We start from the raw sequence: 26,844 nt of genomic DNA, 5'->3' as shown, positions 1-26,844 counted from the left end.
CCAAAATGCTTTATGTGCTTATTTCATTGTGTGGATAAAAAACCATCTGAAGCAACTGAGTCAGTGAAGTTATGCTAGTGCAGGTTATTTGCGGCCATTTCTCCAAGTCGCCATCCCTCCCTGCAATAGCTGTAGGTAGCGGTAAAATAATATTGCCACATGTAAGCTGTGATAGCTGGAGTTCCCACATATTTTATAGCCTAAAAGCTCTGATGAAAGCCGGTTAGCGACTTGCTAACAGTTACCAGAAAGTCTAAACTCTCATCTTTTCAGGAAGTCTTAGTTTTTGTGCCCGGTTATCAGCCAGCTTCCATCCCCTTATATCAGCAATGAAAAATTATAAATACACACAACATGTTGGAAACCTGTGTTTGGTGACTTTTTTGTCAGGCTTGAGTGAAAAGACCAGAAAAAGACCGATTCTCTTGGCCATGAAAAATAACACAAAATGGTGTAAGAAGACCTCGTTTTTTTATTTTAAGATTTTGTTAGCTGCCAGATAAACTGAAAGTTACAACCTTGACATGATTATATGAGTTATTTTACTGAGAAATAAATCAGAAACGCTGTGAAAATGGTCAGATTCGCCTCTCTGGCTGCAATGCGCGCTTCCGACACAAGGGGGAACTGCGTCGGGAGCGCAGGGGAACTCAAGGGAACAGAATGTCGCACAAGACTGGAAAGCAGGATCAACAGTTTAAAGGAGATTAAAAAGTAGATGATGAAGCAGTTAAACGTAATTACAGCTCCAGTAAGTCTCACTCAGAAGACGTGCTGTAGGTAATTCCAACAGAAAGAAAGCCTCCTACAGGCGAAGATGACTATTTTTTCAGTAGGTGCCTCCAAACAGTGCAAATGTGAGAGTAATTAAAAATCAAATCAAAACATCTTCAGGATGGGTTGGTCAATATCGTATAAAACTAGCTTAAAATATAGGCGTCGCTGCATTTTGAATAACTCCTCTGCATGAGTTTCACCTCAGTTTGTCTTTGTAAAGCACCTTTTTTCATCTAGCAACAACTCAAGACCCTTAACAAGACAAATGGGTCCAAACAAGATCCAGGACAAACTAAACCTGAAAAAGATGGTAAAGCAAACTGTCCTGAGCATGAAACTGTACTGTGAGAACTGTCCAATGGTTTCATGATGACAGATGATTATTCCATCTGTGCTACTGTTATGGTTGCCACTGGCTGCAGATTTCTTCTGTACACAAGAGAGACATACATTTATGGAAGTAAAGTGAAATGATTTAGTTAAATTAATGTCTTAGGGTGAAGTCTTTCAGCGAAGGACTTGAGACATCTAAGACGACAGAGAGGCAACAAATCTACAACAACTTCATTCGGGTGTATCTAACAAGAAAAGACACAGCAGGTAAGAAAAAGAGATGAATGTCTGGGTGAAGAAATGATGAAGAGCATTTTAGGTTAAAAAGACAAAATGAAAAAGAACAAAAAAAATAGCAGCAAAAAGTCTGAGAAAAAAATTGTCTCATATAAAAGCAGTAGATTCAAGTTTTAAATATGCCATTAATTTAATTTAAACAGAACCTGGATGCACAGAAAATGTGGCAGGAAATGGAGAATGGCTGGAAAAAAACATTCAGAGCTTTTTGGTCTTGGCAACACTTCAAGACCTCAAAACAATGAACAGAAATTTTTCTGGAGTAAGTAAAGTTTTATACCTAAAAAAAAAAAGCTGATAGAGAAAAAGACAAGGAGGAAAAACGTTTTTGTGAACTGATAGAGAACTTTTGTGTTGAAACAGAGTGATGTGCTGGAAAAACTCTCACCACAGCAGAGAGCAGAGCTGATCCTGGATCCAAACAACAGAGACAATGCGGACTTGGTCAGAGTGATCATCAAAAACATGACGATGTCTGGAAATGAAGAGCAACTGAAACAGTTTTTTCAAAAGTTTTCAATATTAAGTAAAGAGGTAAAGACTGACAATGACTCATAGTTGTCATTTTTCATTAGCATAAAAATGATTATGAAAAGAGACAAAAAGGACAAAAAGTCGAAGGGAACAAGAAAAAAAATGCTAAAATTCTGATGCCAACAGTAATTGGAATGTGTAATTCCATGCTAAAAAGGAAAAACTGATCAAAAAAGAGAATTTATTTTTGTAAAGATGGGGAATTTGAGAATTCCACTGGTTGATATTTTTTGTCTAGAAATTTTTTCCCCCAATGATACGTCATAAAACTCCTGCTTAGGACTAATATGGTATATGATAGAGGTAAAAAGTTAATGAAGGTACTACGTACTTCAAATGATTGGCGGATCAAATGTTGACCAAGAAATCTTTTGTGTTGGTTTTGATGAGAGCAGAGTCCAAAACTTTGCCACGGACATTGTTTATCTGTTTGCGGGATACTCTTGGAATGAAAGCTCCTCCCGAGTTACAATTTTCCTGCTTTCCCTAACAGACAAACACAACCTACATCCAAAATGTGGCGGTACGAGAGACCATCTTAAACCTGACTCTGAGCAGCCTTGCTCTTAAATTTGACGTCTTTCAAGTAGAAGACTACCAGCTGTGGTTCCAAGACTATTTGATTCCTGTGATAGCAAGCATCCAACCTGACAGCCTGCGGGTGATACCCAGTAACATCAGCTGTGAATCCTACAGAGCGATGTAAGACCAAACCCCTAAGATAGGAATTTGATCCTTGGCATTTGATCCACATCAAACTACGGTTCCATACCAGTCCCCTTAATGACGGTTTTCCTTTCTTCTTTTCAGAGTCACTGGCCTAATGGAAAGCCTGAAGATCCTGCCACTGCACATTTCAATGGACGTGAGATCAAGCCTGGAATCGCTGCAGGAGGCCTTCCCAGGTATGTGTGGCCAATGCTGACCAATTCCTTCAGAAAAGCCCGGTAGGACTGTTACTTTAAGAGACATATTGAAGCCATGTCTAATTTCAACTTTGTTTCAAACAGATTGTGCAAGACTGGATTCTTTCACGGTAAGCTCAGGTTCAAAGGTGTTTCACAAGGAATATAGACACCATGTCATGTTCATTTACAGGACTAGAGGGTGGCACATTGCCGCTGTATAAGTCTATGTAGCTTTTGCCACTGATCTAACAGTTGTTGCTTTGTTTGTTCCCAGTGCAAAGACACACATGTTGATGGTAAGTTTGCTGAGAATAACCCATCTATGAATTGATGAAACAGCATATAATGTGTCAAATAGCAGTAGCTCATGCACGATTGTGGTGTTTTTACAGAAAAACTCATCTGCTCCGGGATAGACAGGTAAGAGGATGACTGTCTTATGTGATGCAGTGTTAGCAAGTGGGTTTGCCCAACGTTACCAAGGCAACAATGTTTTATGGTTCCATTGCACAGCTCTCAACTCCAAGCACTGAATGATGACAATTCTACTGAAGCCGTGTGCAACTTCACCATCACTGCACATGCCTGTGCCCCGGTAAGATGTTTCATTGCAAGGTGTAAATCCAAAACAACCCTACGTGCTCAAAGTTTGATTTATTTCTTCTTCAGACAACAAGACTCTCAGCAGAAAAGTTGGCCACGCTCTTGAAGTGCTCTCTGGAAAGCAACCAGATGTATGCGTGGTGGAAGTTTGGCAGCTTCTTTTCCAAAAAGCTTCTCCAGTACTCAGGCAGGCTCTGGCCTCATTCTCCGCCATGGTATATCCAGCGCCATCATTTCAAAAATACTGAGCGCTTTTTGGTGTCATTTCTACATGCTACCTATCTTTCCCCAAATTCCAGGCCCCCACCGCCATGAGCTCAGCCTATTCCAATCCTCTTGATGCTCTGAGAGAAGTGCTTGCTGAAAACCTTACACAGGATCAACTGAAGAGTGAAGTATTTGTTAGAAGTTGGTTCCAGATGGATCTCGGTCCATTCCTGGCCTCCCCGTCAACCAATTTCCTCTTCTGCCTTGGCACCTACAACTTCAGCTGCCAGACCTACCAAATTGTGTAAGTACCTGGAGAACTAATTGCATGAGCGTTCGCAATATCTCAAAGAAACTGGCAGACTCCTTTGACGTTGAAATCCCTTGCTCAAATTTTAGCGTCGGAGCATTCAGCAACCGAAGCCCACTGATGGACAACGACAGAGAGCGAGCAGTCTTTACTCACTTCATCCGACCGTTCCTTTCCAGAAAGGATTTGCCAGGTAAGTGCATGCAGGTTCCCCGGGCCTCCTCGGTAATGTAGTGATTGCACACCAGGCGGTGTTCTGACTCCTGTTGTTTTTCAGATCCAGGCTGTGTGTCTTCTGCCAATAGTAGTCAGCTCTGGCTACAGGCCAACCTTGGCAATTTCTCTCAATTTGCGAGCGTAGAGGATTTGAAAGCCCTTTATCCAAACTTCTCCAGTGTGAGTAATTAAAGCAGTTGACAAGATTTAAGGGGGGCTCTGCAGAATTCTTTACCCAATTTCCACAATGACTTGAGCTGAATTGTTGCTTTCTATCGTTGCAGGCCGACGCCTTGTCCAAACTGTCTCCCTCTCAGGATAGCAGAGATACTGCTGCGCACAGACATCTCAAATGACACAAAATTTGTCGATCAAGTCTTTGAGCGACTGCAGGTTCAAACGCTGTTGAAAACGTGGACACATTCTTTACCAAACTTACAGAGAAGGAGAAGGTAAGCTACACCTTTAGGTGGCACAAGAATCCTGGTTTTAAAAGCTATGTCAATGGCATTGAAAAGCTATTGAAATCATAATACTGCAGTAATACATAGGACCTTAGTGTTTTTGCCACTTTTCAAAAATACCACATGGTGGACTTGCATGGTAGCAACTAAGTGGCATCGGATTTCTCTCCTGTCATGAATATTAAGGTTCCACAGTTTCAAGTTGACGTGAGAGATCGCATCATGAACAAGACCTACGTCATCATCGGTCCCGTTTTGTCAGAGTTCCCTGAAAAGGATCTTTTTGACTGGTTCCATGTCAAACTGGTCCCGGTTCTCCCAAGTTTCACTCCACAAATGCTCCAAGGTGTAATTACCAACATCAACTGCACAAAATACCATGTCATGTGAGTTTTATATTAAGAACATCAACGTTTTGAATGCTCCAAATCACAGAGAACTCTTAAGGGACCCTGTCTAAAAGATTTATTCCAATCTTTGCAGTGTGAGTGGGATGGGCAAAGTTGTGTCTGCCATAGCTCAGAAAAGACAAGAAGAAATTGCAGCTGTTTTACTGCGGTACCTGAAAAACTCTGCTGCTGTCATCAACCAGCCAGGTAAGTTTTCTATATTAACACCGTGGTGTCTTGGCCACAGCTTTGTTGATGGCAAAGTACAAATCCCTCATAGCAATTAAAACAAAAATGGACAAAACAGTCAGAAGAAAGGAAAGTTGATATGTGCATACATGTGCCTTAGCTTGCAGGGTAAACATCAAGACCGATTCCCAGTGGGTGGAAACAAACCTGGGCCCATTTTCTCAATCCGCAACATATTCTGAGCTCAAATTCTTCAACCTCTCTCAGGTAAGCCACACATCCTACAGTAGATGCTGTGAGAAAACTAGAGCTCGGTCTCCGCTTTGTGGCAGGCCCATACACGTGGTGCGTCATGTGAAAGAGAAATGAAATTCACCTGTTCTCTTGGTTTATTTCATCAGGGAGCACTCGTGAGCGTTCTTTCACCCAAACAGAAGGCTGAGCTTCTAACAGATCCAGACAGCCGTGCTCTGGAGGATGCCACCCTTGTAAAGGAGGTGTTGACAAACATGACACAGTCCGGCAATGTGGAGCAGCTTGGTCAGTTTTTCCTAGTGTTCACACAGTCCCTCCAGCAGGTAAATGCCAAACTTTTACTTTGTCATTTTGCTCCAAAGTTTTTCTTCAAAAATTTTTTTCTGCCAATGATATGTCATAAAACTCCTGCTTAGGACTAATATGGTATATGATAGAGGTAAAAAGTTAATGAAGGTACTACGTACTTCAAATGATTGGCGGATCAAATGTTGACCAAGAAATCTTTTGTGTTGGTTTTGATGAGAGCAGAGTCCAAAACTTTGCCACGGACATTGTTTATCTGTTTGCGGGATACTCTTGGAATGAAAGCTCCTCCCGAGTTACAATTTTCCTGCTTTCCCTAACAGACAAACACAACCTACATCCAAAATGTGGCGGTACGAGAGACCATCTTAAACCTGACTCTGAGCAGCCTTGCTCTTAAATTTGACGTCTTTCAAGTAGAAGACTACCAGCTGTGGTTCCAAGACTATTTGATTCCTGTGATAGCAAGCATCCAACCTGACAGCCTGCGGGTGATACCCAGTAACATCAGCTGTGAATCCTACAGAGCGATGTAAGACCAAACCCCTAAGATAGGAATTTGATCCTTGGCATTTGATCCACATCAAACTACGGTTCCATACCAGTCCCCTTAATGACGGTTTTCCTTTCTTCTTTTCAGAGTCACTGGCCTAATGGAAAGCCTGAAGATCCTGCCACTGCACATTTCAATGGACGTGATCAAGCCTGGAATCGCTGCAGGAGGCCTTCCCAGGTATGTGTGGCCAATGCTTCGCTGACCAATTCCTTCAGAAAAGCCCGGTAGGACTGTTACTTTAAGAGACATATTGAAGCCATGTCTAATTTCAACTTTGTTTCAAACAGATTGTGCAAGACTGGATTCTTTCACGGTAAGCTCAGGTTCAAAGGTGTTTCACAAGGAATATAGACACCATGTCATGTTCATTTACAGGACTAGAGGGTGGCACTTTGCCGCTGTATAAGTCTATGTAGCTTTTGCCACTGATCTAACAGTTGTTGCTTTGTTTGTTCCCAGTGCAAAGACACACATGTTGATGGTAAGTTTGCTGAGAATAACCCATCTATGAATTGATGAAACAGCATATAATGTGTCAAATAGCAGTAGCTCATGCACGATTGTGGTGTTTTTACAGAAAAACTCATCTGCTCCGGGGTAGACAGGTAAGAGGATGACTGTCTTATGTGATGCAGTGTTAGCAAGTGGGTTTGCCCAACGTTACCAAGGCAACAATGTTTTATGGTTCCATTGCACAGCTCTCAACTCCAAGCACTGAATGATGACAATTCTACTGAAGCCGTGTGCAACTTCACCATCACTGCACATGCCTGTGCCCCGGTAAGATGTTTCATTGCAAGGTGTAAATCCAAAACAACCCTACGTGCTCAAAGTTTGATTTATTTCTTCTTCAGACAACAAGACTCTCAGCAGAAAAGTTGGCCACGCTCTTGAAGTGCTCTCTGGAAAGCAACCAGATGTACGTGGTGGAAGTTTGGCAGCTTCTTTTCCAAAAAGCTTCTCCAGTACTCAGGCAGGCTCTGGCCTCATTCTCCGCCATGGTATATCCAGCGCCATCATTTCAAAAATACTGAGCGCTTTTTGGTGTCATTTCTACATGCTACCTATCTTTCCCCAAATTCCAGGCCCCCACCGCCATGAGCTCAGCCTATTCCAATCCTCTTGATGCTCTGAGAGAAGTGCTTGCTGAAAACCTTACACAGGATCAACTGAAGAGTGAAGTATTTGTTAGAAGTTGGTTCCAGATGGATCTCCGTCCATTCCTGGCCTCCCCGTCAACCAATTTCCTCTTCTGCCTTGGCACCTACAACTTCAGCTGCCAGACCTACCAAATTGTGTAAGTACCTGGAGAACTAATTGCATGAGCGTTCGCAATATCTCAAAGAAACTGGCAGACTCCTTTGACGTTGAAATCCCTTGCTCAAATTTTAGCGTCGGAGCATTCAGCAACCGAAGCCCACTGATGGACAACGACAGAGAGCGAGCAGTCTTTACTCACTTCATCCGACCGTTCCTTTCCAGAAAGGATTTGCCAGGTAAGTGCATGCAGGTTCCCCGGGCCTCCTCGGTAATGTAGTGATTGCACACCAGGCGGTGTTCTGACTCCTGTTGTTTTTCAGATCCAGGCTGTGTGTCTTCTGCCAATAGTAGTCAGCTCTGGCTACAGGCCAACCTTGGCAATTTCTCTCAATTTGCGAGCGTAGAGGATTTGAAAGCCCTTTATCCAAACTTCTCCAGTGTGAGTAATTAAAGCAGTTGACAAGATTTAAGGGGGGCTCTGCAGAATTCTTTACCCCGAATTTCCACAATGACTTCGAGCTGAATTGTTGCTTTCTATCGTTGCAGGCCGACGCCTTGTCCAAACTGTCTCCCTCTCAGGTAGCAGAGATACTGCACAGACATCTCAAATGACACAAAATTTGTCGATCAAGTCTTTGAGCGACTGCAGGTTGGAAACGCTGTTGAAAACGTGGACACATTCTTTACCAAACTTACAGAGAAGGAGAAGGTAAGCTACACCTTCAGGTGGCACAAGAATCCTGGTTTTAAAAGCTATGTCAATGGCATTGAAAAGCTATTGAAATCATAATACTGCAGTAATACATAGGACCTTAGTGTTTTTGCCACTTTTCAAAAATACCACATGGTGGACTTGCATGGTAGCAACTAAGTGGCATCGGATTTCTCTCCTGTCATGAATATTAAGGTTCCACAGTTTCAAGTTGACGTGAGAGATCGCATCATGAACAAGACCTACGTCATCATCGGTCCCGTTTTGTCAGAGTTCCCTGAAAAGGATCTTTTTGACTGGTTCCATGTCAAACTGGTCCCGGTTCTCCCAAGTTTCACTCCACAAATGCTCCAAGGTGTAATTACCAACATCAACTGCACAAAATACCATGTCATGTGAGTTTTATATTAAGAACATCAATGTTTTGAATGCTCCAAATCACAGAGAACTCTTAAGGGACCCTGTCTAAAAGATTTATTCCAATCTTTGCAGTGTGAGTGGGATGGGCAAAGTTGTGTCTGCCATAGCTCAGAAAAGACAAGAAGAAATTGCAGCTGTTTTACTGCGGTACCTGAAAAACTCTGCTGCTGTCATCAACCAGCCAGGTAAGTTTTCTATATTAACACCGTGGTGTCTTGGCCACAGCTTTTTTGATGGCAAAGTACAAATCCCTCATAGCAATTAAAACAAAAATGGACGAAACAGTCAGAAGAAAGGAAAGTTGATATGTGCATACATGTGCCTTAGCTTGCAGGGTAAACATCAAGACCGATTCCCAGTGGGTGGAAACAAACCTGGGCCCATTTTCTCAATCCGCAACATATTCTGAGCTCAAATTCTTCAACCTCTCTCAGGTAAGCCACACATCCTACAGTAGATGCTGTGAGAAAACTAGAGCTCGGTCTCCGCTTTGTGGCAGGCCCATACACGGCGTGGTGCGTCATGTGAAAGAGAAATGAAATTCACCTGTTCTCTTGGTTTATTTCATCAGGGAGCACTCGTGAGCGTTCTTTCACCCAAACAGAAGGCTGAGCTTCTAACAGATCCAGACAGCCGTGCTCTGGAGGATGCCACCCTTGTAAAGGAGGTGTTGACAAACATGACACAGTCCGGCAATGTGGAGCAGCTTGGTCAGTTTTTCCTAGTGTTCACACAGTCCCTCCAGCAGGTAAATGCCAAACTTTTACTTTGTCATTTTGCTCCAAAGTTTTTCTTCAAAAAATTTTTTCTGCCAATGATATGTCATAAAACTCCTGCTTAGGACTAATATGGTATATGATAGAGGAAAAAAGTTAATGAAGGTACTACATTTCAAATGATTGGCGGATCAAATGTTGACCAAGAAATCTTTTGTGTTGGTTTTGATGAGAGCAGAGTCCAAAACTTTGCCACGGACATTGTTTATCTGTTTGCGGGATACTCTTGGAATGAAAGCTCCTCCCGAGTTACAATTTTCCTGCTTTCCCTAACAGACAAACACAACCTACATCCAAAATGTGGCGGTACGAGAGACCATCTTAAACCTGACTCTGAGCAGCCTTGCTCTTAAATTTGACGTCTTTCAAGTAGAAGACTACCAGCTGTGGTTCCAAGACTATTTGATTCCTGTGATAGCAAGCATCCAACCTGACAGCCTGCGGGTGATACCCAGTAACATCAGCTGTGAATCCTACAGAGCGATGTAAGACCAAACCCCTAAGATAGGAATTTGATCCTTGGCATTTGATCCACATCAAACTACGGTTCCATACCAGTCCCCTTAATGACGGTTTTCCTTTCTTCTTTTCAGAGTCACTGGCCTAATGGAAAGCCTGAAGATCCTGCCACTGCACATTTCAATGGACGTGAGATCAAGCCTGGAATCGCTGCAGGAGGCCTTCCCAGGTATGTGTGGCCAATGCTTCGCTGACCAATTCCTTCAGAAAAGCCCGGTAGGACTGTTACTTTAAGAGACATATTGAAGCCATGTCTAATTTCAACTTTGTTTCAAACAGATTGTGCAAGACTGGATTCTTTCACGGTAAGCTCAGGTTCAAAGGTGTTTCACAAGGAATATAGACACCATGTCATGTTCATTTACAGGACTAGAGGGTGGCACATTGCCGCTGTATAAGTCTATGTAGCTTTTGCCACTGATCTAACAGTTGTTGCTTTGTTTGTTCCCAGTGCAAAGACACACATGTTGATGGTAAGTTTGCTGAGAATAACCCATCTATGAATTGATGAAACAGCATATAATGTGTCAAATAGCAGTAGCTCATGCACGATTGTGGTGTTTTTACAGAAAAACTCATCTGCTGGGGTAGACAGGTAAGAGGATGACTGTCTTATGTGATGCAGTGTTAGCAAGTGGGTTTGCCCAACGTTACCAAGGCAACAATGTTTTATGGTTCCATTGCACAGCTCTCAACTCCAAGCACTGAATGATGACAATTCTACTGAAGCCGTGTGCAACTTCACCATCACTGCACATGCCTGTGCCCCGGTAAGATGTTTCATTGCAAGGTGTAAATCCAAAACAACCCTACGTGCTCAAAGTTTGATTTATTTCTTCTTCAGACAACAAGACTCTCAGCAGAAAAGTTGGCCACGCTCTTGAAGTGCTCTCTGGAAAGCAACCAGATGTACGTGGTGGAAGTTTGGCAGCTTCTTTTCCAAAAAGCTTCTCCAGTACTCAGGCAGGCTCTGGCCTCATTCTCCGCCATGGTATATCCAGCGCCATCATTTCAAAAATACTGAGCGCTTTTTGGTGTCATTTCTACATGCTACCTATCTTTCCCCAAATTCCAGGCCCCCACCGCCATGAGCTCAGCCTATTCCAATCCTCTTGATGCTCTGAGAGAAGTGCTTGCTGAAAACCTTACACAGGATCAACTGAAGAGTGAAGTATTTGTTAGAAGTTGGTTCCAGATGGATCTCGGTCCATTCCTGGCCTCACCGTCAACCAATTTCCAATTATGCCTAGGCACCTACAACTTCAGCTGCCAGACCTACCAAATTGTGTAAGTACCTGGAGAACTAATTGCATGAGCGTTCGCAATATCTCAAAGAAACTGGCAGACTCCTTTGACGTTGAAATCCCTTGCTCAAATTTTAGCGTCGGAGCATTCAGCAACGAAGCCCACTGATGGACAACGACAGAGAGCGAGCAGTCTTTACTCACTTCATCCGACCGTTCCTTTCCAGAAAGGATTTGCCAGGTAAGTGCATGCAGGTTCCCGGCCTCCTCGGTAATGTAGTGATTGCACACCAGGCGGTGTTCTGACTCCTGTTGTTTTTCAGATCCAGGCTGTGTGTCTTCTGCCAATAGTAGTCAGCTCTGGCTACAGGCCAACCTTGGCAATTTCTCTCAATTTGCGAGCGTAGAGGATTTGAAAGCCCTTTATCCAAACTTCTCCAGTGTGAGTAATTAAAGCAGTTGACAAGATTTAAGGGGGGCTCTGCAGAATTCTTTACCCAATTTCCACAATGACTTGAGCTGAATTGTTGCTTTCTATCGTTGCAGGCCGACGCCTTGTCCAAACTGTCTCCCTCTCAGGTAGCAGAGATACTGCGCACAGACATCTCAAATGACACAAAATTTGTCGATCAAGTCTTTGAGCGACTGCAGGTTGGAAACGCTGTTGAAAACGTGGACACATTCTTTACCAAACTTACAGAGAAGGAGAAGGTAAGCTACACCTTCAGGTGGCACAAGAATCCTGGTTTTAAAAGCTATGTCAATGGCATTGAAAAGCTATTGAAATCATAATACTGCAGTAATACATAGGACCTTAGTGTTTTTGCCACTTTTCAAAAATACCACATGGTGGACTTGCATGGTAGCAACTAAGTGGCATCGGATTTCTCTCCTGTCATGAATATTAAGGTTCCACAGTTTCAAGTTGACGTGAGAGATCGCATCATGAACAAGACCTACGTCATCATCGGTCCCGTTTTGTCAGAGTTCCCTGAAAAGGATCTTTTTGACTGGTTCCATGTCAAACTGGTCCCGGTTCTCCCAAGTTTCACTCCACAAATGCTCCAAGGTGTAATTACCAACATCAACTGCACAAAATACCATGTCATGTGAGTTTTATATTAAGAACATCAATGTTTTGAATGCTCCAAATCACAGAGAACTCTTAAGGGACCCTGTCTAAAAGATTTATTCCAATCTTTGCAGTGTGAGTGGGATGGGCAAAGTTGTGTCTGCCATAGCTCAGAAAAGACAAGAAGAAATTGCAGCTGTTTTACTGCGGTACCTGAAAAACTCTGCTGCTGTCATCAACCAGCCAGGTAAGTTTTCTATATTAACACCGTGGTGTCTTGGCCACAGCTTTGTTGATGGCAAAGTACAAATCCCTCATAGCAATTAAAACAAAAATGGACAAAACAGTCAGAAGAAAGGAAAGTTGATATGTGCATACATGTGCCTTAGCTTGCAGGGTAAACATCAAGACCGATTCCCAGTGGGTGGAAACAAACCTGGGCCCATTTTCTCAATCCGCAACATATTCTGAGCTCAAATTCTTCAACCTCTCTCAGGTAAGCCACACATCCTACAGTAGATGCTGTGAGAAAACTAGAGCTCGGTCTCCGCTTTGTGGCAGGCCCATACACGGCGTGGTGCGTCATGTGAAAGAGAAATGAAATTCACCTGTTCTCTTGGTTTATTTCATCAGGGAGCACTCGTGAGCGTTCTTTCACCCAAACAGAAGGCTGAGCTTCTAACAGATCCAGACAGCCGTGCTCTGGAGGATGCCACCCTTGTAAAGGAGGTGTTGACAAACATGACACAGTCCGGCAATGTGGAGCAGCTTGGTCAGTTTTTCCTAGTGTTCACACAGTCCCTCCAGCAGGTAAATGCCAAACTTTTACTTTGTCATTTTGCTCCAAAGTTTTTCTTCAAAATTTTTTTTCTGCCAATGATATGTCATAAAACTCCTGCTTAGGACTAATATGGTATATGATAGAGGTAAAAAGTTAATGAAGGTACTACGTACTTCAAATGATTGGCGGATCAAATGTTGACCAAGAAATCTTTTGTGTTGGTTTTGATGAGAGCAGAGTCCAAAACTTTGCCACGGACATTGTTTATCTGTTTGCGGGATACTCTTGGAATGAAAGCTCCTCCCGAGTTACAATTTTCCTGCTTTCCCTAACAGACAAACACAACCTACATCCAAAATGTGGCGGTACGAGAGACCATCTTAAACCTGACTCTGAGCAGCCTTGCTCTTAAATTTGACGTCTTTCAAGTAGAAGACTACCAGCTGTGGTTCCAAGACTATTTGATTCCTGTGATAGCAAGCATCCAACCTGACAGCCTGCGGGTGATACCCAGTAACATCAGCTGTGAATCCTACAGAGCGATGTAAGACCAAACCCCTAAGATAGGAATTTGATCCTTGGCATTTGATCCACATCAAACTACGGTTCCATACCAGTCCCCTTAATGACGGTTTTCCTTTCTTCTTTTCAGAGTCACTGGCCTAATGGAAAGCCTGAAGATCCTGCCACTGCACATTTCAATGGACGTGAGATCAAGCCTGGAATCGCTGCAGGAGGCCTTCCCAGGTATGTGTGGCCAATGCTTCGCTGACCAATTCCTTCAGAAAAGCCCGGTAGGACTGTTACTTTAAGAGACATATTGAAGCCATGTCTAATTTCAACTTTGTTTCAAACAGATTGTGCAAGACTGGATTCTTTCACGGTAAGCTCAGGTTCAAAGGTGTTTCACAAGGAATATAGACACCATGTCATGTTCATTTACAGGACTAGAGGGTGGCACATTGCCGCTGTATAAGTCTATGTAGCTTTTGCCACTGATCTAACAGTTGTTGCTTTGTTTGTTCCCAGTGCAAAGACACACATGTTGATGGTAAGTTTGCTGAGAATAACCCATCTATGAATTGATGAAACAGCATATAATGTGTCAAATAGCAGTAGCTCATGCACGATTGTGGTGTTTTTACAGAAAAACTCATCTGCTCCGGGATAGACAGGTAAGAGGATGACTGTCTTATGTGATGCAGTGTTAGCAAGTGGGTTTGCCCAACGTTACCAAGGCAACAATGTTTTATGGTTCCATTGCACAGCTCTCAACTCCAAGCACTGAATGATGACAATTCTACTGAAGCCGTGTGCAACTTCACCATCACTGCACATGCCTGTGCCCCGGTAAGATGTTTCATTGCAAGGTGTAAATCCAAAACAACCCTACGTGCTCAAAGTTTGATTTATTTCTTCTTCAGACAACAAGACTCTCAGCAGAAAAGTTGGCCACGCTCTTGAAGTGCTCTCTGGAAAGCAACCAGATGTACGTGGTGGAAGTTTGGCAGCTTCTTTTCCAAAAAGCTTCTCCAGTACTCAGGCAGGCTCTGGCCTCATTCTCCGCCATGGTATATCCAGCGCCATCATTTCAAAAATACTGAGCGCTTTTTGGTGTCATTTCTACATGCTACCTATCTTTCCCCAAATTCCAGGCCCCCACCGCCATGAGCTCAGCCTATTCCAATCCTCTTGATGCTCTGAGAGAAGTGCTTGCTGAAAACCTTACACAGGATCAACTGAAGAGTGAAGTATTTGTTAGAAGTTGGTTCCAGATGGATCTCCGTCCATTCCTGGCCTCCCCGTCAACCAATTTCCTCTTCTGCCTTGGCACCTACAACTTCAGCTGCCAGACCTACCAAATTGTGTAAGTACCTGGAGAACTAATTGCATGAGCGTTCGCAATATCTCAAAGAAACTGGCAGACTCCTTTGACGTTGAAATCCCTTGCTCAAATTTTAGCGTCGGAGCATTCAGCAACCGAAGCCCACTGATGGACAACGACAGAGAGCGAGCAGTCTTTACTCACTTCATCCGACCGTTCCTTTCCAGAAAGGATTTGCCAGGTAAGTGCATGCAGGTTCCCCGGGCCTCCTCGGTAATGTAGTGATTGCACACCAGGCGGTGTTCTGACTCCTGTTGTTTTTCAGATCCAGGCTGTGTGTCTTCTGCCAATAGTAGTCAGCTCTGGCTACAGGCCAACCTTGGCAATTTCTCTCAATTTGCGAGCGTAGAGGATTTGAAAGCCCTTTATCCAAACTTCTCCAGTGTGAGTAATTAAAGCAGTTGACAAGATTTAAGGGGGGCTCTGCAGAATTCTTTACCCCGAATTTCCACAATGACTTCGAGCTGAATTGTTGCTTTCTATCGTTGCAGGCCGACGCCTTGTCCAAACTGTCTCCCTCTCAGGTAGCAGAGATACTGCTGCGCACAGACATCTCAAATGACACAAAATTTGTCGATCAAGTCTTTGAGCGACTGCAGGTTGGAAACGCTGTTGAAAACGTGGACACATTCTTTACCAAACTTACAGAGAAGGAGAAGGTAAGCTACACCTTCAGGTGGCACAAGAATCCTGGTTTTAAAAGCTATGTCAATGGCATTGAAAAGCTATTGAAATCATAATACTGCAGTAATACATAGGACCTCAGAGTTTTTGCCACTTTTCAAAAATACCACATGGTGGACTTGCATGGTAGCAACTAAGTGGCATCGGATTTCTCCTGTCATGAATATTAAGGTTCCACAGTTTCAAGTTGACGTGAGAGATCGCATCATGAACAAGACCTACGTCATCATCGGTCCGCTTTTGTCAGAGTTCCTGAAAAGGATCTTTTGACTGGTTCCATGTCAAACTGGTCCCGGTTCTCCCAAGTTTCACTCCACAAATGCTCCAAGGTGTAATTACCAACATCAACTGCACAAAATACCATGTCATGTGAGTTTTATATTAAGAACATCAATGTTTTGAATGCTCCAAATCACAGAGAACTCTTAAGGGACCCTGTCTAAAAGATTTATTCCAATCTTTGCAGTGTGAGTGGGATGGGCAAAGTTGTGTCTGCCATAGCTCAGAAAAGACAAGAAGAAATTGCAGCTGTTTTACTGCGGTACCTGAAAAACTCTGCTGCTGTCATCAACCAGCCAGGTAAGTTTTCTATATTAACACCGTGGTGTCTTGGCCACAGCTTTGTTGATGGCAAAGTACAAATCCCTCATAGCAATTAAAACAAAAATGGACAAAACAGTCAGAAGAAAGGAAAGTTGATATGTGCATACATGTGCCTTAGCTTGCAGGGTAAACATCAAGACCGATTCCCAGTGGGTGGAAACAAACCTGGGCCCATTTTCTCAATCCGCAACATATTCTGAGCTCAAATTCTTCAACCTCTCTCAGGTAAGCCACACATCCTACAGTAGATGCTGTGAGAAAACTAGAGCTCGGTCTCCGCTTTGTGGCAGGCCCATACACGGCGTGGTGCGTCATGTGAAAGAGAAATGAAATTCACCTGTTCTCTTGGTTTATTTCATCAGGGAGCACTCGTGAGCGTTCTTTCACCCAAACAGAAGGCTGAGCTTCTAACAGATCCAGACAGCCGTGCTCTGGAGGATGCCACCCTTGTAAAGGAGGTGTTGACAAACATGACACAGTCCGGCAATGTGGAGCAGCTTGGTCAGTTTTTCCTAGTGTTCACAAAGTCCATCCAGCAGGTAAATGCCAAACTTTTACTTTGTCATTTTGCTCCAAAGTTTTTCTTCAAAAATTTTTTTCTGCCAATGATATGTCATAAAACTCCTGCTTAGGACTAATATGGTATATGATAGAGGTAAAAAGTTAATGAAGGTACTACGTACTTCAAATGATTGGCGGATCAAATGTTGACCAAGAAATCTTTTGTGTTGGTTTTGATGAGAGCAGAGTCCAAAACTTTGCCACGGACATTGTTTATCTGTTTGCGGGATACTCTTGGAATGAAAGCTCCTCCCGAGTTACAATTTTCCTGCTTTCCCTAACAGACAAACACAACCTACATCCAAAATGTGGCGGTACGAGAGACCATCTTAAACCTGACTCTGAGCAGCCTTGCTCTTAAATTTGACGTCTTTCAAGTAGAAGACTACCAGCTGTGGTTCCAAGACTATTTGATTCCTGTGATAGCAAGCATCCAACCTGACAGCCTGCGGGTGATACCCAGTAACATCAGCTGTGAATCCTACAGAGCGATGTAAGACCAAACCCTAAGATAGGAATTTGATCCTTGGCATTTGATCCACATCAAACTACGGTTCCATACCAGTCCCCTTAATGACGGTTTTCCTTTCTTCTTTTCAGAGTCACTGGCCTAATGGAAAGCCTGAAGATCCTGCCACTGCACATTTCAATGGACGTGAGATCAAGCCTGGAATCGCTGCAGGAGGCCTTCCCAGGTATGTGTGGCCAATGCTTCGCTGACCAATTCCTTCAGAAAAGCCCGGTAGGACTGTTACTTTAAGAGACATATTGAAGCCATGTCTAATTTCAACTTTGTTTCAAACAGATTGTGCAAGACTGGATTCTTTCACGGTAAGCTCAGGTTCAAAGGTGTTTCACAAGGAATATAGACACCATGTCATGTTCATTTACAGGACTAGAGGGTGGCACTTTGCCGCTGTATAAGTCTATGTAGCTTTTGCCACTGATCTAACAGTTGTTGCTTTGTTTGTTCCCAGTGCAAAGACACACATGTTGATGGTAAGTTTGCTGAGAATAACCCATCTATGAATTGATGAAACAGCATATAATGTGTCAAATAGCAGTAGCTCATGCACGATTGTGGTGTTTTTACAGAAAACTCATCTGCTCCGGGGATAGACAGGTAAGAGGATGACTGTCTTATGTGATGCAGTGTTAGCAAGTGGGTTTGCCCAACGTTACCAAGGCAACAATGTTTTATGGTTCCATTGCACAGCTCTCAACTCCAAGCACTGAATGATGACAATTCTACTGAAGCCGTGTGCAACTTCACCATCACTGCACATGCCTGTGCCCGGTAAGATGTTTCATTGCAAGGTGTAAATCCAAAACAACCCTACGTGCTCAAAGTTTGATTTATTTCTTCTTCAGACAACAAGACTCTCAGCAGAAAAGTTGGCCACGCTCTTGAAGTGCTCTCTGGAAAGCAACCAGATGTACGTGGTGGAAGTTTGGCAGCTTCTTTTCCAAAAAGCTTCTCCAGTACTCAGGCAGGCTCTGGCCTCATTCTCCGCCATGGTATATCCAGCGCCATCATTTCAAAAATACTGAGCGCTTTTTGGTGTCATTTCTACATGCTACCTATCTTTCCCCAAATTCCAGGCCCCCACCGCCATGAGCTCAGCCTATTCCAATCCTCTTGATGCTCTGAGAGAAGTGCTTGCTGAAAACCTTACACAGGATCAACTGAAGAGTGAAGTATTTGTTAGAAGTTGGTTCCAGATGGATCTCGGTCCATTCCTGGCCTCCCCGTCAACCAATTTCCTCTTCTGCCTTGGCACCTACAACTTCAGCTGCCAGACCTACCAAATTGTGTAAGTACCTGGAGAACTAATTGCATGAGCGTTCGCAATATCTCAAAGAAACTGGCAGACTCCTTTGACGTTGAAATCCCTTGCTCAAATTTTAGCGTCGGAGCATTCAGCAACCGAAGCCCACTGATGGACAACGACAGAGAGCGAGCAGTCTTTACTCACTTCATCCGACCGTTCCTTTCCAGAAAGGATTTGCCAGGTAAGTGCATGCAGGTTCCCCGGGCCTCCTCGGTAATGTAGTGATTGCACACCAGGCGGTGTTCTGACTCCTGTTGTTTTTCAGATCCAGGCTGTGTGTCTTCTGCCAATAGTAGTCAGCTCTGGCTACAGGCCAACCTTGGCAATTTCTCTCAATTTGCGAGCGTAGAGGATTTGAAAGCCCTTTATCCAAACTTCTCCAGTGTGAGTAATTAAAGCAGTTGACAAGATTTAAGGGGGGCTCTGCAGAATTCTTTACCCCGAATTTCCACAATGACTTCGAGCTGAATTGTTGCTTTCTATCGTTGCAGGCCGACGCCTTGTCCAAACTGTCTCCCTCTCAGGTAGCAGAGATACTGCTGCGCACAGACATCTCAAATGACACAAAATTTGTCGATCAAGTCTTTGAGCGACTGCAGGTTGGAAACGCTGTTGAAAACGTGGACACATTCTTTACCAAACTTACAGAGAAGGAGAAGGTAAGCTACACCTTCAGGTGGCACAAGAATCCTGGTTTTAAAAGCTATGTCAATGGCATTGAAAAGCTATTGAAATCATAATACTGCAGTAATACATAGGACCTTAGTGTTTTTGCCACTTTTCAAAAATACCACATGGTGGACTTGCATGGTAGCAACTAAGTGGCATCGGATTTCTCTCCTGTCATGAATATTAAGGTTCCACAGTTTCAAGTTGACGTGAGAGATCGCATCATGAACAAGACCTACGTCATCATCGGTCCCGTTTTGTCAGAGTTCCCTGAAAAGGATCTTTTTGACTGGTTCCATGTCAAACTGGTCCCGGTTCTCCCAAGTTTCACTCCACAAATGCTCCAAGGTGTAATTACCAACATCAACTGCACAAAATACCATGTCATGTGAGTTTTATATTAAGAACATCAATGTTTTGAATGCTCCAAATCACAGAGAACTCTTAAGGGACCCTGTCTAAAAGATTTATTCCAATCTTTGCAGTGTGAGTGGGATGGGCAAAGTTGTGTCTGCCATAGCTCAGAAAAGACAAGAAGAAATTGGAGCTGTTTTACTGCGGTACCTGAAAAACTCTGCTGCTGTCATCAACCAGCCAGGTAAGTTTTCTATATTAACACCGTGGTGTCTTGGCCACAGCTTTGTTGATGGCAAAGTACAAATCCCTCATAGCAATTAAAACAAAAATGGACGAAACAGTCAGAAGAAAGGAAAGTTGATATGTGCATACATGTGCCTTAGCTTGCAGGGTAAACATCAAGACCGATTCCCAGTGGGTGGAAACAAACCTGGGCCCATTTTCTCAATCCGCAACATATTCTGAGCTCAAATTCTTCAACCTCTCTCAGGTAAGCCACACATCCTACAGTAGATGCTGTGAGAAAACTAGAGCTCGGTCTCCGCTTTGTGGCAGGCCCATACACGGCGTGGTGCGTCATGTGAAAGAGAAATGAAATTCACCTGTTCTCTTGGTTTATTTCATCAGGGAGCACTCGTGAGCGTTCTTTCACCCAAACAGAAGGCTGAGCTTCTAACAGATCCAGACAGCCGTGCTCTGGAGGATGCCACCCTTGTAAAGGAGGTGTTGACAAACATGACACAGTCCGGCAATGTGGAGCAGCTTGGTCAGTTTTTCCTAGTGTTCACACAGTCCCTCCAGCAGGTAAATGCCAAACTTTTACTTTGTCATTTTGCTCCAAAGTTTTTCTTCAAAAGTTTTTTCCTGCCAATGATATGTCATAAAACTCCTGCTTAGGACTAATATGGTATATGATAGAGGTAATAAGTTAATGAATGTACTACGAACTTCAAATGATTGGCGGATCAAATGATGAACAAGAAATCTTTTGTGTTGGTTTTGATGAGAGCAGAGTCCAAAACTTTGCCACGGACATTGTTTATCTGTTTGCGGATACTCTTGGAATGAAAGCTCCCGAGTTACAATTTTCCTGCTTTCCCTAACAGACAAACACAACCTACATCCAAAATGTGTACGAGAGACCATCTTAAACCTGACTCTGAGCAGCCTTGCTCTTAAATTTGACGTCTTTCAAGTAGAAGACTACCAGCTGTGGTTCCAAGACTATTTGATTCCTGTGATAGCAAGCATCCAACCTGACAGCCTGCGGGTGATACCCAGTAACATCAGCTGTGAATCCTACAGAGCGATGTAAGACCAAACCCCTAAGATAGGAATTTGATCCTTGGCATTTGATCCACATCAAACTACGGTTCCATACCAGTCCCCTTAATGACGGTTTTCCTTTCTTCTTTTCAGAGTCACTGGCCTAATGGAAAGCCTGAAGATCCTGCCACTGCACATTTCAATGGACGTGAGATCAAGCCTGGAATCGCTGCAGGAGGCCTTCCCAGGTATGTGTGGCCAATGCTTCGCTGACCAATTCCTTCAGAAAAGCCCGGTAGGACTGTTACTTTAAGAGACATATTGAAGCCATGTCTAATTTCAACTTTGTTTCAAACAGATTGTGCAAGACTGGATTCTTTCACGGTAAGCTCAGGTTCAAAGGTGTTTCACAAGGAATATAGACACCATGTCATGTTCATTTACAGGACTAGAGGGTGGCACATTGCCGCTGTATAAGTCTATGTAGCTTTTGCCACTGATCTAACAGTTGTTGCTTTGTTTGTTCCCAGTGCAAAGACACACATGTTGATGGTAAGTTTGCTGAGAATAACCCATCTATGAATTGATGAAACAGCATATAATGTGTCAAATAGCAGTAGCTCATGCACGATTGTGGTGTTTTTACAGAAAACTCATCTGCTGGGGATAGACAGGTAAGAGGATGACTGTCTTATGTGATGCAGTGTTAGCAAGTGGGTTTGCCCAACGTTACCAAGGCAACAATGTTTTATGGTTCCATTGCACAGCTCTCAACTCCACTGAATGATGACAATTCTACTGAAGCCGTGTGCAACTTCACCATCACTGCACATGCCTGTGCCCCGGTAAGATGTTTCATTGCAAGGTGTAAATCCAAAACAACCCTCGTGCTCAAAGTTTGATTTATTTCTTCTTCAGACAACAAGACTCTCAGCAGAAAAGTTGGCCACGCTCTTGAAGTGCTCTCTGGAAAGCAACCAGATGTACGTGGTGGAAGTTTGGCAGCTTCTTTTCCAAAAAGCTTCTCCAGTACTCAGGCAGGCTCTGGCCTCATTCTCCGCCATGGTATATCCAGCGCCATCATTTCAAAAATACTGAGCGCTTTTTGGTGTCATTTCTACATGCTACCTATCTTTCCCCAAATTCCAGGCCCCCACCGCCATGAGCTCAGCCTATTCCAATCCTCTTGATGCTCTGAGAGAAGTGCTTGCTGAAAACCTTACACAGGATCAACTGAAGAGTGAAGTATTTGTTAGAAGTTGGTTCCAGATGGATCTCGGTCCATTCCTGGCCTCCCCGTCAACCAATTTCCTCTTCTGCCTTGGCACCTACAACTTCAGCTGCCAGACCTACCAAATTGTGTAAGTACCTGGAGAACTAATTGCATGAGCGTTCGCAATATCTCAAAGAAACTGGCAGACTCCTTTGACGTTGAAATCCCTTGCTCAAATTTTAGCGTCGGAGCATTCAGCAACCGAAGCCCACTGATGGACAACGACAGAGAGCGAGCAGTCTTTACTCACTTCATCCGACCGTTCCTTTCCAGAAAGGATTTGCCAGGTAAGTGCATGCAGGTTCCCCGGGCCTCCTCGGTAATGTAGTGATTGCACACCAGGCGGTGTTCTGACTCCTGTTGTTTTTCAGATCCAGGCTGTGTGTCTTCTGCCAATAGTAGTCAGCTCTGGCTACAGGCCAACCTTGGCAATTTCTCTCAATTTGCGAGAGGATTTGAAAGCCCTTTATCCAAACTTCTCCAGTGTGAGTAATTAAAGCAGTTGACAAGATTTAAGGGGGGCTCTGCAGAATTCTTTACCCCGAATTTCCACAATGACTTCGAGCTGAATTGTTGCTTTCTATCGTTGCAGGCCGACGCCTTGTCCAAACTGTCTCCCTCTCAGGTAGCAGAGATACTGCTGCGCACAGACATCTCAAATGACACAAAATTTGTCGATCAAGTCTTTGAGCGACTGCAGGTTGGAAACGCTGTTGAAAACGTGGACACATTCTTTACCAAACTTACAGAGAAGGAGAAGGTAAGCTACACCTTCAGGTGGCACAAGAATCCTGGTTTTAAAAGCTATGTCAATGGCATTGAAAAGCTATTGAAATCATAATACTGCAGTAATACATAGGACCTTAGTGTTTTTGCCACTTTTCAAAAATACCACATGGTGGACTTGCATGGTAGCAACTAAGTGGCATCGGATTTCTCTCCTGTCATGAATATTAAGGTTCCACAGTTTCAAGTTGACGTGAGAGATCGCATCATGAACAAGACCTACGTCATCATCGGTCCCGTTTTGTCAGAGTTCCCTGAAAAGGATCTTTTTGACTGGTTCCATGTCAAACTGGTCCCGGTTCTCCCAAGTTTCACTCCACAAATGCTCCAAGGTGTAATTACCAACATCAACTGCACAAAATACCATGTCATGTGAGTTTTATATTAAGAACATCAATGTTTTGAATGCTCCAAATCACAGAGAACTCTTAAGGGACCCTGTCTAAAAGATTTATTCCAATCTTTGCAGTGTGAGTGGGATGGGCAAAGTTGTGTCTGCCATAGCTCAGAAAAGACAAGAAGAAATTGCAGCTGTTTTACTGGTACCTGAAAAACTCTGCTGCTGTCATCAACCAGCCAGGTAAGTTTTCTATATTAACACCGTGGTGTCTTGGCCACAGCTTTGTTGATGGCAAAGTACAAATCCCTCATAGCAATTAAAACAAAAATGGACAAAACAGTCAGAAGAAAGGAAAGTTGATATGTGCATACATGTGCCTTAGCTTGCAGGGTAAACATCAAGACCGATTCCCAGTGGGTGGAAACAAACCTGGGCCCATTTTCTCAATCCGCAACATATTCTGAGCTCAAATTCTTCAACCTCTCTCAGGTAAGCCACACATCCTACAGTAGATGCTGTGAGAAAACTAGAGCTCGGTCTCCGCTTTGTGGCAGGCCCATACACGGCGTGGTGCGTCATGTGAAAGAGAAATGAAATTCACCTGTTCTCTTGGTTTATTTCATCAGGGAGCACTTTCGTGAGCGTTCTTTCACCCAAACAGAAGGCTGAGCTTCTAACAGATCCAGACAGCCGTGCTCTGGAGGATGCCACCCTTGTAAAGGAGGTGTTGACAAACATGACACAGTCCGGCAATGTGGAGCAGCTTGGTCAGTTTTTCCTAGTGTTCACACAGTCCCTCCAGCAGGTAAATGCCAAACTTTTACTTTGTCATTTTGCTCCAAAGTTTTTCTTCAAAATTTTTTTTCTGCCAATGATATGTCATAAAACTCCTGCTTAGGACTAATATGGTATATGATAGAGGTAAAAAGTTAATGAAGGTACTACGTACTTCAAATGATTGGCGGATCAAATGTTGACCAAGAAATCTTTTGTGTTGGTTTTGATGAGAGCAGAGTCCAAAACTTTGCCACGGACATTGTTTATCTGTTTATGGATACTCTTGGAATGAAAGCTCCTCCCGAGTTACAATTTTCCTGCTTTCCCTAACAGACAAACACAACCTACATCCAAAATGTGGCGGTACGAGAGACCATCTTAAACCTGACTCTGAGCAGCCTTGCTCTTAAATTTGACGTCTTTCAAGTAGAAGACTACCAGCTGTGGTTCCAAGACTATTTGATTCCTGTGATAGCAAGCATCCAACCTGACAGCCTGCGGGTGATACCCAGTAACATCAGCTGTGAATCCTACAGAGCGATGTAAGACCAAACCCCTAAGATAGGAATTTGATCCTTGGCATTTGATCCACATCAAACTACGGTTCCATACCAGTCCCCTTAATGACGGTTTTCCTTTCTTCTTTTCAGAGTCACTGGCCTAATGGAAAGCCTGAAGATCCTGCCACTGCACATTTCAATGGACGTGAGATCAAGCCTGGAATCGCTGCAGGAGGCCTTCCCAGGTATGTGTGGCCAATGCTTCGCTGACCAATTCCTTCAGAAAAGCCCGGTAGGACTGTTACTTTAAGAGACATATTGAAGCCATGTCTAATTTCAACTTTGTTTCAAACAGATTGTGCAAGACTGGATTCTTTCACGGTAAGCTCAGGTTCAAAGGTGTTTCACAAGGAATATAGACACCATGTCATGTTCATTTACAGGACTAGAGGGTGGCACATTGCCGCTGTATAAGTCTATGTAGCTTTTGCCACTGATCTAACAGTTGTTGCTTTGTTTGTTCCCAGTGCAAAGACACACATGTTGATGGTAAGTTTGCTGAGAATAACCCATCTATGAATTGATGAAACAGCATATAATGTGTCAAATAGCAGTAGCTCATGCACGATTGTGGTGTTTTTACAGAAAACTCATCTGCTCCGGGATAGACAGGTAAGAGGATGACTGTCTTATGTGATGCAGTGTTAGCAAGTGGGTTTGCCCAACGTTACCAAGGCAACAATGTTTTATGGTTCCATTGCACAGCTCTCAACTCCAAGCACTGAATGATGACAATTCTACTGAAGCCGTGTGCAACTTCACCATCACTGCACATGCCTGTGCCCCGTAAGATGTTTCATTGCAAGGTGTAAATCCAAAACAACCCTACGTGCTCAAAGTTTGATTTATTTCTTCTTCAGACAACAAGACTCTCAGCAGAAAAGTTGGCCACGCTCTTGAAGTGCTCTCTGAAAGCAACCAGATGTACGTGGTGGAAGTTTGGCAGCTTCTTTTCCAAAAAGCTTCTCCAGTACTCAGGCAGGCTCTGGCCTCATTCTCCGCCATGGTATATCCAGCGCCATCATTTCAAAAATACTGAGCGCTTTTTGGTGTCATTTCTACATGCTACCTATCTTTCCCCAAATTCCAGGCCCCCACCGCCATGAGCTCAGCCTATTCCAATCCTCTTGATGCTCTGAGAGAAGTGCTTGCTGAAAACCTTACACAGGATCAACTGAAGAGTGAAGTATTTGTTAGAAGTTGGTTCCAGATGGATCTCGGTCCATTCCTGGCCTCCCCGTCAACCAATTTCCTCTTCTGCCTTGGCACCTACAACTTCAGCTGCCAGACCTACCAAATTGTGTAAGTACCTGGAGAACTAATTGCATGAGCGTTCGCAATATCTCAAAGAAACTGGCAGACTCCTTTGACGTTGAAATCCCTTGCTCAAATTTTAGCGTCGGAGCATTCAGCAACCGAAGCCCACTGATGGACAACGACAGAGAGAGCGAGCAGTCTTTACTCACTTCATCCGACCGTTCCTTTCCAGAAAGGATTTGCCAGGTAAGTGCATGCAGGTTCCCGGCCTCCTCGGTAATGTAGTGATTGCACACCAGGCGGTGTTCTGACTCCTGTTGTTTTTCAGATCCAGGCTGTGTGTCTTCTGCCAATAGTAGTCAGCTCTGGCTACAGGCCAACCTTGGCAATTTCTCTCAATTTGCGAGCGTAGAGGATTTGAAAGCCCTTTATCCAAACTTCTCCAGTGTGAGTAATTAAAGCAGTTGACAAGATTTAAGGGGGGCTCTGCAGAATTCTTTACCCCGAATTTCCACAATGACTTCGAGCTGAATTGTTGCTTTCTATCGTTGCAGGCCGACGCCTTGTCCAAACTGTCTCCCTCTCAGGTAGCAGAGATACTGCTGCGCACAGACATCTCAAATGACACAAAATTTGTCGATCAAGTCTTTGAGCGACTGCAGGTTCAAACGCTGTTGAAAACGTGGACACATTCTTTACCAAACTTACAGAGAAGGAGAAGGTAAGCTACACCTTCAGGTGGCACAAGAATCCTGGTTTTAAAAGCTATGTCAATGGCATTGAAAAGCTATTGAAATCATAATACTGCAGTAATACATAGGACCTTAGTGTTTTTGCCACTTTTCAAAAATACCACATGGTGGACT

At 43.6% G+C, this 26,844-nt stretch overlaps 2 protein-coding genes and 3 long non-coding RNA genes across 5 annotated transcripts; all 5 read left to right on the top strand.

The window, feature by feature from the left end:
- The first annotated feature begins 10,612 nt into the window (after positions 1–10,612).
- Positions 10,613–11,246, top strand: LOC122845744. Its single transcript, XR_006373116.1, has 4 exons — positions 10,613–10,626; positions 10,720–10,801; positions 10,876–11,022; positions 11,107–11,246. It is a non-coding gene; the product is annotated as an uncharacterized LOC122845744 (long non-coding RNA).
- Positions 11,247–11,273: 27 nt separating this feature from the next.
- On the top strand, positions 11,274–16,938 carry LOC122846638. The gene is made up of 24 exons (XM_044143703.1): positions 11,274–11,318; positions 11,414–11,516; positions 11,599–11,717; positions 11,822–11,986; positions 12,185–12,384; positions 12,482–12,594; positions 12,737–12,843; positions 12,981–13,157; positions 13,464–13,672; positions 13,781–13,875; positions 13,986–14,011; positions 14,158–14,179; positions 14,276–14,303; positions 14,397–14,478; positions 14,553–14,699; positions 14,784–14,995; positions 15,091–15,194; positions 15,279–15,397; positions 15,505–15,672; positions 15,869–15,939; positions 16,164–16,276; positions 16,419–16,525; positions 16,663–16,839; positions 16,933–16,938. Exons 1-24 carry the CDS (start codon positions 11,274–11,276, stop codon positions 16,936–16,938), a joined length of 2,715 nt encoding a protein of 904 aa, XP_043999638.1.
- Positions 16,939–17,137: 199 nt separating this feature from the next.
- On the top strand, positions 17,138–17,860 carry LOC122845745. The gene is made up of 4 exons (XR_006373117.1): positions 17,138–17,354; positions 17,462–17,556; positions 17,667–17,692; positions 17,839–17,860. It is a non-coding gene; the product is annotated as an uncharacterized LOC122845745 (long non-coding RNA).
- A 369-nt stretch (positions 17,861–18,229) lies between these two features.
- Positions 18,230–25,245, top strand: LOC122846637. The gene is made up of 13 exons (XM_044143702.1): positions 18,230–18,379; positions 18,464–18,675; positions 18,771–18,874; positions 18,959–19,077; positions 19,185–19,352; positions 19,551–19,750; positions 19,848–19,960; positions 20,103–20,209; positions 20,347–20,523; positions 24,495–24,703; positions 24,812–24,906; positions 25,017–25,042; positions 25,189–25,245. Exons 1-13 carry the CDS (start codon positions 18,296–18,298, stop codon positions 25,243–25,245), a joined length of 1,671 nt encoding a protein of 556 aa, XP_043999637.1. The 5' UTR covers positions 18,230–18,295.
- Positions 25,246–26,163: 918 nt separating this feature from the next.
- On the top strand, positions 26,164–26,634 carry LOC122845747. Its single transcript, XR_006373119.1, has 3 exons — positions 26,164–26,224; positions 26,307–26,425; positions 26,533–26,634. It is a non-coding gene; the product is annotated as an uncharacterized LOC122845747 (long non-coding RNA).
- Positions 26,635–26,844: the final 210 nt, after the last annotated feature.

This window comes from Gambusia affinis, linkage group LG16, assembly GCF_019740435.1.
Source record: "Gambusia affinis linkage group LG16, SWU_Gaff_1.0, whole genome shotgun sequence".
Taxonomy (NCBI): Eukaryota; Metazoa; Chordata; class Actinopteri; order Cyprinodontiformes; family Poeciliidae; genus Gambusia; species Gambusia affinis.
This window is presented reverse-complemented; position numbering and strand designations above follow the sequence as displayed.